The 14934-nt window shown below is 38.7% G+C and overlaps 1 protein-coding gene across 2 annotated transcripts in view; it reads left to right on the forward strand.

Annotated features, from left to right (window-relative positions):
• The window catches only part of LOC308100171 (SLAM family member 5-like), a 49257-nt gene extending 37076 nt beyond the window's left edge, over positions 1-12181 (forward strand). For both annotated transcript variants that reach the window (XM_080449116.1, XM_080449115.1), the window contains exons 2-6: positions 5022-5318; positions 5508-5777; positions 5896-6003; positions 9685-9749; positions 10296-12181. In XM_080449116.1, the coding sequence (XP_080305242.1) occupies positions 5022-5318; positions 5508-5777; positions 5896-6003; positions 9685-9749; positions 10296-10421 (866 nt within the window). In that variant the 3' untranslated portion in view covers positions 10422-12181. The remainder of the gene's footprint in view (positions 1-5021; positions 5319-5507; positions 5778-5895; positions 6004-9684; positions 9750-10295) is intronic.
• Positions 12182-14934: the final 2753 nt, after the last annotated feature.

Below are 14934 nucleotides of genomic sequence, written 5' to 3' on the forward strand. Positions count from 1 at the left end.
ATATATCTATTCATATTCCATCCTGATTGGATAAAATTGGCTTCCAAAGTTTGCAGGAGACCGTGTTTTTTCAATTACTTTTTTCATTTATTTTTAATATTTTTGGGGAAAAATAAAAATAAAAAATAAAAAATATAGCTGCAAGCAGCGATAAGCGGGGCCAGGGAATGCAGAAAGAAAAAAGAAAGAAGCAATGATAAGTAATATGCACAATAAGCCATAGAAACACAGAAGACTGAACTTGAGAGAAAGAAGACCATGCAATTAACAAATGAGCATTTTAAACCCTCACTAACTCTAACCTCAATAAAACTATGCCTACCCCTGACCTCGAGAAATACTACGCGTAAACCTACGAATGCCAAATCAAGATCACCTCAAAACATCGTAGGGGACAGGGATTGAACCAGTGACCTCTGGACTCAAAGGCTGCCTTTCTTCTCATTGAGCTAGAGATATGGTAACCTTAGTAGTGTCTGTTGTTATTTATCCCCTGAAACCTCAACTTGGGGACGGAACGCAGATCTTTTCTTTAATCATTTATTGACATTGATATACACAGCTAATGTAGACGCTACTTATATCTGTGGTGATTTGAATAGTCAAATTGCAGATCTGAAAGATTATGTTGATGAAGATGATATTCCTCCTAGGACTGCATTGGACACAGGTGTAAATAAACATGGGCAAACCTTCATTGAATTTCTGAAAGATTCTAAATGTTGTGTGCTTAATGGAAGGTTAAACCCAGAAAATGATAACTTCACGTCTATTTCTACGCGGGAAACTGTGGTAGACTATAATGTGACCCCACATGCTGATTTAAACACATGCCGCGAATGTTGTGTTTACACTCCCTCTGAGCTTGTAGAAAAAATTGGATATGATGCTGTTAAACTGTTGGATGAGCGCAGCAGACTGCCTGATCATTCGGTGCTCTGTGTGCGTTTTCAGGCATGTGAAATTCATACTCAGAGGACTGTAGACTTGCAGGCGCAGCAGGGTGTAAAAAGATGGATTAGACATCTCCCGGGAAACTTTTTGTCTTCTGAGACGTGCCAAAATGCTCTCCTTGAGGTTATAAATCAGCTGCAAAATGGTAGCAGAACTCAGGACAATATAGATTTGTGTTATGGACGATTTTGTAATCTTCTGTATAAAGAATTAGACAAACACTGTGTCATTAGAAATAATGATGTTAAGAAGTTTTATAGAACCAAACAACCATATTGGAATAATGAACTGAATGGGTTATGGCTTAACCTGCGCACAGCTGAGAAAGTGTTTTTAAAATGTAAAGATCAGGGGAGGAAGAGGATTCTTCAGGATGAATTTAAAAAATGACTATTTAATTTTGATAGAAGGCTTAGGTTTTTCAAGAGATATTTTAAGATAGGGCAAGCTTTACAGTTAGATCAAGCACAGTTTAATAATCCACAGCTATTTTGGAGAGAAATAAATACATTGGGTCCCCAAAAGAGCAAGCTGATACCAATGGAGATCCTAATGGAAAATGGTGAATCCTCATTTTAAACCAATCAGATTTTAAAACAGTGGGAGAAAGATTATAGTGGTCTGTATGCTTGCTGTAACCTTCCTCTCTTCAATGAGCAATTTCTAAAAGAAACGTGTAAATTAAAACGTGAACTTGAGGAGGGGATGTACAATGAGCATACAGCATACCAACATTATACACTAAATAATTATATAACAACACAGGAGGTTCAGGATGCTATAGACCATATTCACACGGCGGCCATGTTTCTATGAAGTCAATGAAAGTAGCCACCCCGGGTGGCAGCACTTTCAATGTTAAATTCCAATATGGCCGCCGTGTGAATATGGTCTATAGACAGAGCCAGATTAAAAAGGGCAGTGGGTGCAGGAACTCCCCAATGAGGTGCTTAAATCCCCTCATATGTTGTCTGTATTACACACACTATGTCAAACTTGTTTCAATACTAGCTTCACACCTTCTGTGTGGGACAAATCAATAATTATACCCATTCCAAAATCTCCAAAGGCCGACCCTGGAGTCCCTCTAAATTATAGAGGCATTAGCTTGCTCAGTACAGTTTATAAGCTGTACTCCAGTGTTTTAAATAAGAGACTGATTATCTGGAGTTAAATAATGTGTTGGTGGATGAACAGAACGGTTTTAGAAAAAACAGGGCTTGTATTGATCATATTTTTGTTATTTCATCTGTGGTAAGAGCTAGATTAGAGGAGGGTAAAAGCACATTTGTTTGTTTTGTTGATAAAAAAAAAAAGCTTTATACAAAGCCCCAGTCGCTTGCCTGCAGTTAAACAACCTCAGAACCGGCTGGTTTCCCACGCCATGTGGTGTGAAGCAAGGTGATGTGCTCTCACCCACTCTGTTTGCTCTTTATGTAAATGATTTAGCTCAGGAAATCAAGCGGGCCAATTTGGGTCTACCATTGAAGGTGATACAGGTTGGGAAAGCTGCCTCACAAGGCAGAGATGTGAAATGATTAGACGGTGGCCGCCTTACCCAGCTGCCAGAAGAGAGGCTTACGAAAATGTTTAATTGGAATAGAAGATGTAATCATCCATGGATAAGAGAGGTCTCTTCAATATTTTCACTTTCTGATTTAAATGTATATTTTATGAACAACCTTCATTGTAACATAAATACGGTCAAACATTAATTATCAATGTTACATCAGGAGCAATGGAGGGTGGACATTTGGAAAAAAGCAAAGTTAAGAAATTATGTTCAATATAAAGAGAATTATATCACTGAACATTATTCAATCTAAAGAGAGGACAGAGGTCTCTCTGTGCCCAGTTAAGATCTGGTGCATTACCTCTGGCAGTTGAGGTGGGTAGATATACTGGCATTCCCGAGGAGCAGCGATTGTGTGTTCTTTGTGACCTGGGAGTTGTGGAGGATGAGGTTCATTTTGTTTTTCACTGTCCACTGTACAATGATGTACGAAATTCTTTATTTGAAAAAATGCAGGATAAGAATCCAGATTTGTTTTGGATGTCTGAATGTTAAGTTGGCTGTTCAATAAGGACGTTTTTGTTTTAGGAAAATTCATAGAGAAAGCATGGCAGTTGAGTTGGAGGACGATGTACCTGTAACCCACAGCTTGGACAATCAAAATGTTTATGTATTCTGTCTGTGGTGTATCTTGGTGTATGTACATTGTGTGAGTGTCTTATAAGCCAGATGAATAATTGTCATAAAACTGCAATAGTTAAAACCTCCTCCTGGGATTTTTGAGTAATCTGCACGAAACTTTTTACACATGAACTTGGACCTGTGCCGACAAAACGTTAGTGGCGGATTTTCCATAAGTGAAGAAATTAAGCTTTTATTAGCCAATGAATGTTTTTCATATAATTGAAAATGGTGGGAGATCTAAAGGTCAGAGGTCAAAAGTCAGAGTTTGAAAGTTGATCATCATGAGTAGACGCATGTGTGTATCAAAGTTTCATGGCTTTAGGTCAAACAGGGCATGAGTTGTACCTGTTCAAAGTTGGCATTTTCTTTCTTTCTTTTCAAGGTCTTTTTATTCGGTTTTTTCGTACAAGGCCCAAAGTTGGCATTTTCAATTGAGTGCTATAGCGCCACCCTTTGACGAATGAGGGTGAGATTTATTTCTTGATAGTTTTTCATGACCATCTACCATATGACAGTTTCGTAAAAAGCGTATGCACGGTTCAGCCAGAACTGCGAAAAACGGCAGAAGAAGAAGAAGAATCGGAAGAATAATGCCAATAACAAAACGGAGCCTTGGCACTGAAGTGCCTGGCCCCGTAAAAAGAATAATAATGCCAATAACGAAACGGAGCCCTGCTCTGTAGAGCCTGGCCCCGTAAATAATGCCAATAACAAAACGGAGCCCTGCTCTGTAGAGCCTGGTCCCATAATGAAAATAATAATAATAATAAACGAAAAAGGTAATCGAAAAAACATAGCCCCCTCACGTTTTAGGAGGGAAGGATGAGTCACCAGATCCAAGGACGGGTGTTTTTGATGGATCTAACATGTTAAAAATGGAGTTTGAAGTTATAATGGGTTTGTATAGGAAGGGGGCGTGTCTGATAAAATCAATGTCAAATATCTAAAAACTGAATCAAGCAACTTAAAAACTGTCTGAGGCACTCACAAAAGCATGAGTAGACGATAAAATTACCTATATTTTTTTCTAAAGTGAAATATCCCTTTAAGAAAATAGTATTTCTTTTATTTTGATGTGCTCATAAAGTGCTCTGTGCTCATAGTGAGGGGTGAATAAAATTAGCAAACTTTTCGGTTCTGGGACCTTCATCAGTGCTTTATGAGTGGAACACAAACAAACAAAATCCATCTGGATTCAGTTTGAAGGAGTTTGTTGTCACCACCTCTTCTGGATTTCTTAACTTGTTCTATACGGTAACTATAAATGGCAGATCTGCTATGGAGTGACCGGCTCCCATAAAGTGTCTGGCAATAGGAGATTTAATGTCCTTGCATCTGATGGCACTCATGCGTCTGATGGCACTGGATGTTTTGCTTACATACTGGACGTTACATTTGCAGGAAATCATGTAGACGACATTGGAAGAACTACAATTAACAAATTGTCTGGTGGTGTATTGTTTGTTGGTGACTGCACTTTTAAATGTGTTCATTTTCTTGGAGTTTTTACAAGCTACACAGTGTAGACAGGGGTAGAAGCCGGTGACTCTATCAAGCCGCCCGTGTGTTACTGGGGGGGTATGTAGTAGTGCAGTCTGCTTGCACCACAGTCTCTCTGATGCTTCAAGAGTGTGAGAAAGGAAATAGTGTTGGTCTTGGTGTCCATACTAATTTATCTGAAAATACAAGCCTGTTGTTTGGAGAGGGTTCTTCACATTCACACATTATCATTATGCATATATCCAAGGGGACAACACTTGACTTGTTAAATTGGGTGGTGTACCATTTTATTGTCACTTTGATCTCTTGTAGTATTGCATATGTGTTGTATTAATCTTGCTCTGACAGTCACATCACCTCATGTTTACAGTGATGAACACATCTGATATGACGATGGTGAAGGAGAACCTAACTGTTGGAGGATCCATCACACTACCTACCCCAATAATGCAGGATGGAGCTCTATATTTAAATAATTCAATTATTGCTGTGGTGGTGGAAAGGAAAAGCACGATCACGGAGAAACATTTCAGAGACAAACTTCACTGGAATAATGACTCTGGACTGTTTACAATCACAACACTGCAGAGAAATTATTCAGGGATTTATAAATTAGAAGATAAAACTACAAGTGTTGTTACTGTTATATATCAACTCACTGTTTATGGTAAGACAACTTTGTAACATCTTGGTAAATAATTCTTATTAAATTTACATAGAGATGTAAAAACAATATTAGGGTAGTTGTTGGCTGCTAACAACTAGCCTAATTCTGTCTCATTGAAAGTGTGGTTTAGGGTTTCCAAATGCAGATCAGTAATTCCATGTCTTGATTGTTCACTAAATGTGTCCTCAGATCCTGCACCGATGCCTGGTGTGAACGTCTCTGATGTGAGCAGTGAGAGCTGCAGCTTGGTGTGTTTTATACAGAAGGACGATGAGACAGTTCTCTACTGGTACAAAGGAGAGAAGGTACTGAACCAGACCAGCACTGTTCCCTCTCTTTCTCTCACTGTACCTATAGAGGGATTGAACTCCTCTTACAGCTGTGTGGCTGCCAACCCTGCTAATAACAACACACTGTCACTTAACATCACAACACTCTGCAGTGACAACAACCTTCCACGTAAGGACAGTTCCACCACTATTCATAAACAACATGTAATGTCTTTATCATCATGTTTTTTGTTTGTTTGTTTGTTTGTTTGTTATTGTTATTGCTACTCTTTTTTTGTTCCTCACAGACAAAAACAGATATTGGTGGTTGGGTTTGGTGGTGCCTGCAGTTTTCATCTCTGTCGCCCTTGTTGTGATGACAATAAGAAAGAGGACAAGGGACAGAACACCTCAAGGCAGGCATTATTAATTTTCATAACTTCTGATGTCATTGGTTGTGGTAATCCAATCAAGCTCAGTTTGAATAGATCTCTAGATTTGTTTGGTGCAAATTCTTAAAGATACAGCACTTAATATTAAATCATATAAGGAAAATGATGGCCAACTGGATAAAGTTCCTTCTATTTATTAGTTAGACTTTATTAATAATGAGCTGATAATGAAAACAAGCCTCTCTGACCGTATACGTACAGTTTACTTACTTAAGAAAAAAGGGCTGATGTGTGATCTTGGAACTACTAGTGAGCTAGTTTATGTTCTGTTTTATTTCAGTTCTTATGTATATCTTCATTGCACTGCAGAAGCCTTTCAGACTGTATATACATTCATATTGGTGACTTTTGCAAGCCATTACTCCCAATGGATCAGCACCTGGACATAGTCGGGGGACTTGCGTGCCTCAGGGACCCCTAGAATGAGTGCAGTCTCCTGTTAAAGGTCACACAAGCTGGACAGGTCAAAGGGTAGAGGCCAGATGAAGGGTGATCCACTGCCAAGCCATTACATTAAAGACAGCAGTGCTAAAACACTTTGCTGCTCCTGGCATCAAGAGCTTTCCAGAAATCTATTCAGCCTAGCTTGAACAGGTTTTGGTTTTACTTTAAAGGACAACTTAGTTTTTTTACAACCAAGGTTAATGTTTTAGCTTGTAATTAAAGTAAATAAAAGATGAGTGTTATTTTTTTCATTTACTGCTTTCTAAATTTATTAGCAATTTTCGCGATCTTTTTTATTGTGTAAAAAAAAAGACATATTTAGCCACCTGCCCGAATGCCCCCGTAAAAAAGATCGCAAAAATAGCTAAAACTATAGAAAGCAGTAAATGAAATCATCTTTTATTTACTTTAATTACAAGCTAAAACATAAACCTTGGTTGTAAAAAAACAAAGTTGTCCTTTAAGAAACCACTTTGAAGGAGTACTCTGACAGTTTAATTGAGATAATAGTATCGGGAGTAGGGGTTTTACAGGCAGCTGTACACATTGAACATCCTGTGAGTGTGTTGTCAGGTACTGCATCATGTGTCATGTCAAAAAGGTTCCCTTTTTTAAGATAATATAAAATAAAATAAACAGTGATAGAGACACAGGAAGGCAAACAGAGAGCAGGGGAATGGCACACAGCAGGCCGGTGCCGTGTCCACGAGCAGCCAGCCAGGAGTCCAACCGGGGACACGATGAAGAAGGCATATGCTATGCGCCCTTTGCTATGCGGCTATCGTGTCGCCCCCACCCCCTAAAACAAGTCCCTTTAACTCTGATGGAAATCCCCAGTAGCTGGGAGGGAATTTGGCCAATATCATCAAGATCGTGCACATGGTGACAAATCTTAGATTTTTTGCATGGTGTTGGTATGGGCATAAAGTTTTCAAACACCATCGCAAGCAAGTTGGGCTCGCCCCCTAGTGGTCTGTTTGCAATGATTCTAATATTAGTATCATAAGTATTTTTACTCAATTTAGTAACTTTCAAGTGGTTTTACTTAAATTAGATACTTTTTACAGACTTTGATTACTTTTAAGTATTTGTACTCGTTGTAACATCTTTTAAGTATTTCTACTCATTTTAAGTATTTTTACTCATTGTAGGTACTTTAAAGTATTTATACTCATTTTAAGTATTTTTAATCAATGTATTGTCTTTCTTTTAAGTACTTTTACTCAAAAGTGTGTGTGTGTGTGTGTGTGTGTGTGTGTGTGTGTGTGTGTGTGTGTGTATGTGCGTGCGCATGTCTTTAAGTGGCGCATGAGTTGCACTCCTGTTTCTGTTTAACTAGTGTAACTGGTTGCAATTTTGTGTTGTAATCAGCTGCAGCTGTTGAGGCCGTGCACAAACGTACACCCAAACGTGTACCACTCAAAAACCTTAAACTGAATTCCCTAATATTCTGGAAAGGCATCATTTTCAAGATGGCACATATTCTCTCCCAGTTTATAGGCATTTTAAGCTCCTGACATTTTAAGCTCCTGACATTTTAAGCTCCCGCCATCTTGAAAATGATGCCCTTCCAGGAGTTTGATTTTCGTATCTTTTTTTAAATATATTTTTATTAGGGAATTCAGTTTAAGGTTCACAAATGTACAGGTGCATATTATATGCATGAACAATAATATCCCTCTTTCTTTTTCTTTTTTTTACCCTGCAACATCTAAAAATCTAATCTATCTAATCATCAAAAAAAAAAAGAAGAAATATATATGTATAATTAGTCATACTCACAGACCTAAGTATAGTAGCAAAAATAGAAATAAAAAATACTGGGGAGTGTGTAGAAATCAAATTATTCTTAAAACAGTCATTAGCCAGTGATTATGTATTTTAACAGAATCAGACCGAACTAGATAAGTACTCCTCGGAGCACCGGTCTCCACCAGGTCAGGTACGTTATTGTGGCCTCCTGGTGGCGCTATAATAGGCCAATGTGAAAAGGGTGCTATTTATTCTTAGGCCTTTCACGGCAATCGGACACTGCATTCATGATTTGAGGCATTTTGTTCCGAAAATGTGTTTTGCTAAATCAAACCTGCTGGTGACGCTATAACAGGCCAATGTGAAAAGGGTTGCATTTCTTCCTCGGCCTAGTGGGAACGTGCGTGTGAAATTTCACGTAAATCGCAAGCTGCATTCATGATTTGAGGCATTTTGTTCAAAACGGACCAATCCTGCAAACTTTGGAAGGCAACCTTAGCCAATGAGGATGGAATATGGGAAATCAGACAGATTCGTGTTGATCAAATGACTATAGAGATACTGTGTACCGATTTGCTTGACGTTTGGATAAAATCTGTAGGAGTAATATTAAAAAAAATAGTTTTGCACAAAGCGGCCTCCTGCTCCTGGTGGCGCTATAACAGGCCCATGTGAAAAATTTAGGGCAGAGGTTCTGAATTGGCATCCAGGGAGTGTGTGTGCACAGTTTCGCAGCGACCGGGCCAACGGTGCGGGAGATTAGCTGGTAACGGACGGACAGGACACACAGACGGACGGACACATGGACGGACAGACAGGGTGCAAAACATACTCTCTAGCCATGCCTTTCGGCCTGGCGGAGACAATAATGACATGGCACCGCATATGGGGAAGTGCTAGACAGAAACCCACATGAAAACTAAAAGATTGAGGGGTGGTAAATCTCAGTTTTTACTGTATTAGTTTCACACACTGAAACACTGACTACAGCTCACTGCAGCTTCTCCTCACAGACAGCTTGGCTTCCCTAAAAGCCAAACTATCAGTTACTGTACACAGATAAGGTTGCTGCAATCTATCATTTACTGTATGTTTGTACAGGTGTTCTGGGAAGTGTGTGTGTGTGTGTGTGTGTGTGTGTGTGTGTGTGTGTGTGTGTGTGTGTGTGTGTGTGTGTGTGTGTGTGTGTGTGTGTGTGTGTGTGTGTGTGTGTGTGTGTGTGTGCGTGCGAGAGAGAGAGTGCGTATGTGCATTTTTTATGTTCATTTGTGTCAATGTTTTTCCTAAAATAGTGAGTGAAACACCTTTTAAGAATAGTGGAACACTACAAGAAAACAATGACATAGATGGCCATCAGCCATCAGGCTAATTGTAATACTCATGTTTGTTTTATATAATACATAATTTCCAAGTTTCAAGTTTCAATAGTTTTTTAACTGTCATTTGTAGATCCATCCAAAAGAGAGGAACCTCTTTATACTGAAGTAAATATTGTTGAAAGGACTGACAAGCAGGTTAGTAATATTTTAGTTATATACTGACTCACTCTCTCTCTCTCTCTCACACACACACACACACACACACACACACACACACACACACACACACACACACACACACACACACACACACACACACACACACACACACTCTCTCTCACACACACACACACGCACACGCACACGCACACACACACACACACACACACACACACACACACACACACACACACACACACACACACACACACACACACACACACACACACACACAGAGAGAGAGCTCAAGGTAATGATAACTGGAGGCCATCATTTTAACTTTAATAATCATTACATTGATCATCTCCCTAACTACATCCGTCATCTCTGTTTGCTTTTCCTCCCTAAAGACAAATAGACAATGTTTGTTCTACTACTATGTGTGTAATAAAAATAACAAACCTTCACCTTTCATGAAGCTACAGTAGAAGACAATCTTTCACCATCTCTTATCCCCCAAGCGGGGTTTATTCTTATACACTTTCAAGTCTTTCTTACGTCCATGTTTTCTTGTTCACCCAGGAAAGGAATTCAGTGGGATTGTCTGAAATAAGACCACCCTCCAATCTCACCACAGTCTATGACACACTGTCACTGCGTCACATGAATGAAACAGATGCAGTCGCCTGCAGTCAGCCTTCATTGTGACTTTGAACCTTTTCACCCAGAACTTAATCTCTCCAAGGCAGCCTATTGAATCTGATCATTACCACCATTTTATTCACTTTTGTTTTAAGAAAATTTTGATAACAGACAAACACACACACGATTATTTTTGTATTCGGTTTAATGTACAAATATTATTCCATGGTCTGTTATATTTCAAATCTGCTTCCTTGCTAATTTTGTGAGTGGATAGTCCTTTATTACTGATAAGATGCCCAAAAGTACGTGACATATGGATTCAGGGTAATAACAGGTGAGGTAATATTAGCTCAAGGTTGGAGGTCCAAAAAAGGACATCGCTGTGGGTCTTTTGTCTACTGTCTTGTGTTCTTTTTTGCCTGCAGCCTGAATGGGTGTTGAAAGCACACATCTGCTCGCCTTAAAAAAGTAATCAATCCTCAAAGAGTGTCCACCTACACACGCTGACAACATGTGCCGCAAAGGGTGTGATATACACAAATCAATGTCCTAATATTTGGGTTTAGGTTACATCCATTATGCTCTATCAGTGCCTGACTTTGTTTAGTACAATTTAAAATGATGCACAGATTACATAATTCAAGAGCAGTGACATGCAGAAAATTAATTTACACCACAGTTTTGTCCGATGCCCCAAATTACAAGAATTCTGGGTGGAAATAATGAATAGTTGGTGTACAGATGGAGCCTGAAACAATATTCATCATTTGGAGGATGTCTAAAGAGTGAAGGAGTGACATTTGTCCTATGAATACACAAACAAAACAGATGTGACTGCATGAAACTATTAAGTCATTCAACAGTTCACCTACATGACACCTACTGGTGACACCTACTGGTGTCACCAGTAGGCACATGACACCTACTGGTGTCTTCTGTACAGTGCTTCTCTACACAGAACAACAAGGTCACACAATAGTTTGCTCCTGTCTGGTGCTTTGGTTTTGGTCAAGCAACGTTTCAGATAGATCAGAGTCAGCACCCTTGATGACATCACTGGTTTGGTGACAGACAGACAGACAGACAGACAGACAGATAGACAGACAGACAGACAGACAGACAGACAGACAGACAGACAGACAGACAGACAGACAGACAGACAGACAGACAGACAGACAGACAGACAGACAGACAGACAGACAGACAGACATCCCTCAGCTGGTTGCTTCAGAGGATGGCAGAGTGATGGTGCAGAGCTATGACTGGCAACAACAATTCAGTCTATAATTCAGTTCAAAGCACTGCATCAACTCAAAAATTACCAGCACTTTCTAAGAGCTGGTGCTTACTTGCAGTGTTATTACAATTTAAAATGCTTAATCATATTTATATTTGTTAACTTTTATTAAATTAAAATGTTGATACCAAAGAGCCTGGCATGGTTGTAGCCAATGAACACAATGATAGAGAGGAGGTCTGGTTCCAAAACTGCTCCCAAAGATGGACTTACAATTTTTAACAGTTTTGTTCTTTTTTTGTTTTGCATTCCCGCCTTTCAAGTTTTTCTTGATGTGTAAAAGTGCCCTTCTGAGCTGTGCATAAGTTCACATTCAAAATCTGATCACAATCTGGGACCTTTTTCATTACATGACAGTGTGCTAACCATAGGCTGCACAAGTGCCTATAGCCTGGTAAACCCTCCCTCCGGAAATCTCATTTGTCATTTTGGAAATGAGATTTTCCGGAGGGAGGGGCTTTACCAGGCTAAAGTGCCTACTGTGTTATGACTGACACTTGACCAGCAGTCTATTATGGAAGCGAATACGTGCCATAATTAAAATGAAATTGCAAATTCGAAAATGCAATTGAAATAAGAGAAATGCTTTTTAATCTTCAGGAAAATGCAAATGCTATTGCATTTTACATTTATTTTTGTCTAAAAAAAATCGTTAATTTCCTGAAGATTAAAAAGCATCTCTCTCATTTCAATTGCATTTTCGAGTTTGCAATTTCATTTTAATTATGGCACGTATTCGCTTCCATAGTCTATGACACTACATGACCAGAGTGAGAGCTATGTTTTTGAAATTCTGGCCCCCCCTATTGGTACATTTTTGCATGACTATGGGAGAATGATTGGGACAAGAAAACAGCAGTAGGAGACCTTGATAACCAGGGTAGTAGAGCAACATGAATTTGATGTTGGACTTTGGTAGAGCCCTCCTTGGGTTGTATAGGGCATGATGCAAATATTGTTGATCATCAATATTCTCTTGCTTCTGATGTGCTCTTTGATTAGAGCAATTCCCTTCACTATCATTGAATGGTAAAACAGGTCTCAAGGTCTCAAAGGCTGTGTGAATTTTTTTTCTTGACAGCTTCAGTTAAAGTAGGTTTGCATAGTATTATTTGCATTTGTGGCCTGAAAGGCGTCCTGCTGTAGTCCATCTTTGCATGTGTGGGTGCTTTGTGGGTTTACAGCCACTGTGTCTGTGACCTGCAGCCACACCAGAATAACATGGAAACCCTAGACTACACTTGTCTCTCTGTTCTGTAATTGTTTTATTTATTTTTTCATCTTTATTGTAATCTCTGAGTCATTAGAGTATGCGTTAATGTATGCACAAATGAATATAGAATTATAATTATAATCTAGTGATTATAACGATGTTATTTATTTTTAGCTGTATCATTAAACTTCACAGTGAAATGAATAACTAAGGAATCTTTATTCACAGTGGTGTGACAGTTTTTAAATATTGCTGATTGAGTGGACATTAAAGTTTAAAAAAAACATAGTTAATTGACTGCCATTTCATTGCTTCATTGCAGTATAATTACACCAACATTAGGCTATACTGTATATTGATCTGAGATATTTAATGTACCAGTCTCACCCACTGTAGCTCCTCCACACAGTAAAGTCATCAGTGTTCAGAGCGTACAAATGGACCCATGACACTGAAAGTTATATAAATGTTAATATTGGTTGTGAATATTTATTTATTTATCTTTTTTCCTCTTGCCTTTCATTTTCAGCCAGTTGACTTACATGAGGTGATAGTCACAAAGAAACAAAGAATACTGTGCAATATTTAACAACATTTTTAATTGTGGAAAGGGGGGGGGTCCAATTTATCATACGAAAATGTATTTATAGATTATATAAGATAAAAAAGGAAAATGCAATGGAAAATTTACTAGACAAATAAATGAATGAAATGAAATGAAATAAATGAAAAATATGACTACCAAAAGCAAAAGTAGATTCCACTGCAATCCAGCATCCATGTCATCACGCAAAACACCAGGAATGAGTGCAAAACCAGACAATAAAGTCACACATTTCTTTCGAGGACAGACACATTCATTACTATCAATCAATAGGCCAGTCAATCAATTATGCATTACAGTTTGTTTTTGTTTGTTTCATGACAAATGTGTCATTTGAAGTTCACACATCCATTGTAAAGCGGATGTGCAGGGCGCATCATTCCAGTTGTGTAGCAGTAAGTAGTAGCTGTTGAACATAACACAGTCCTCCTGTCCTCCTGCGTCATTAGGCTCGTTACGTTTCCAGAACCTAAGAGAGGTGGTGCACAGTAAAATATTAATATATATATTTATAAATATTTAACTCTGAGAGGGTACACATGTAACCAAATTCATTTGTACCCTCTCAGAGTTACAAATGAATATGTGTTGAAATTGATGTTTTAATGTCATGGTGTCTTTTTGTTATTACATTGTTCTGGATACATCTATTACATTGCATACGGTAGAGACACAGAAGAAGAAGAAATTACTATAATTATGCAAAATAGGTGTTTGAATTACCTTAAAGCTACAGTATTCACAAGCTATTCATTAGCCTTAATGCACCTTTTATTGTGACGCATATTACATTACAATAGTAACTGGACATTATATAAGATGGAATTATGGAACCAAGTTATACGTGCCGTGATTACTAGTTTAAAAATAATAATAATAATATTGGATAAAACATTAGGAAAAACATGTTTTATTGTACTCACGTCATAGCAGGTGTGCTTCCATCTACCCATGTCCAAGTTCCTTCCCTCTCAGCATCAGTTAGACCAATCCAGAACTTCAGATTACTGCCTAGTTGGTTTAGAAATGCCTGGCGTGAATCAAAATAACAGCATCACATAAATCTATTCTCTATGGAAAATCATTCCCACTACTGAATGCATTTTTTTAAGTGACTTTGCAATTGCAATTAAGTTTATATGCCAAAATAAACTCTGGGCTTCATAGCGTGTGTGTGTGTGTGTGTGTGTGTGTGTGTGTGTGTGTGTGTGTGTGTGTGTGTGTGTGTGTGTGTGTGTGTGTGTGTGTGTGTGTGTGTGTGTGTGTGTGTGTGTGTGTGTGTGTGTGTGTGTGTGTGTGTGCGTGCGTGCGTGCGTGCGTGCGTGCGTGCGTACGTGTACTTCAGCCTTACTGTACAGTATGTGTGTGGGTTCACTTCTGTCTGTCTGCAACAGGTATCTCTCTCACAGAAAGACACACATGCATGTGCAGCTGTACTCAGACAGACTAACCTGTTCCTCTC

Source organism: Gymnoscopelus braueri, assembly GCF_963280865.1.
Source record: "Gymnoscopelus braueri genome assembly, chromosome: 2".
Taxonomy (NCBI): Eukaryota; Metazoa; Chordata; class Actinopteri; order Myctophiformes; family Myctophidae; genus Gymnoscopelus; species Gymnoscopelus braueri.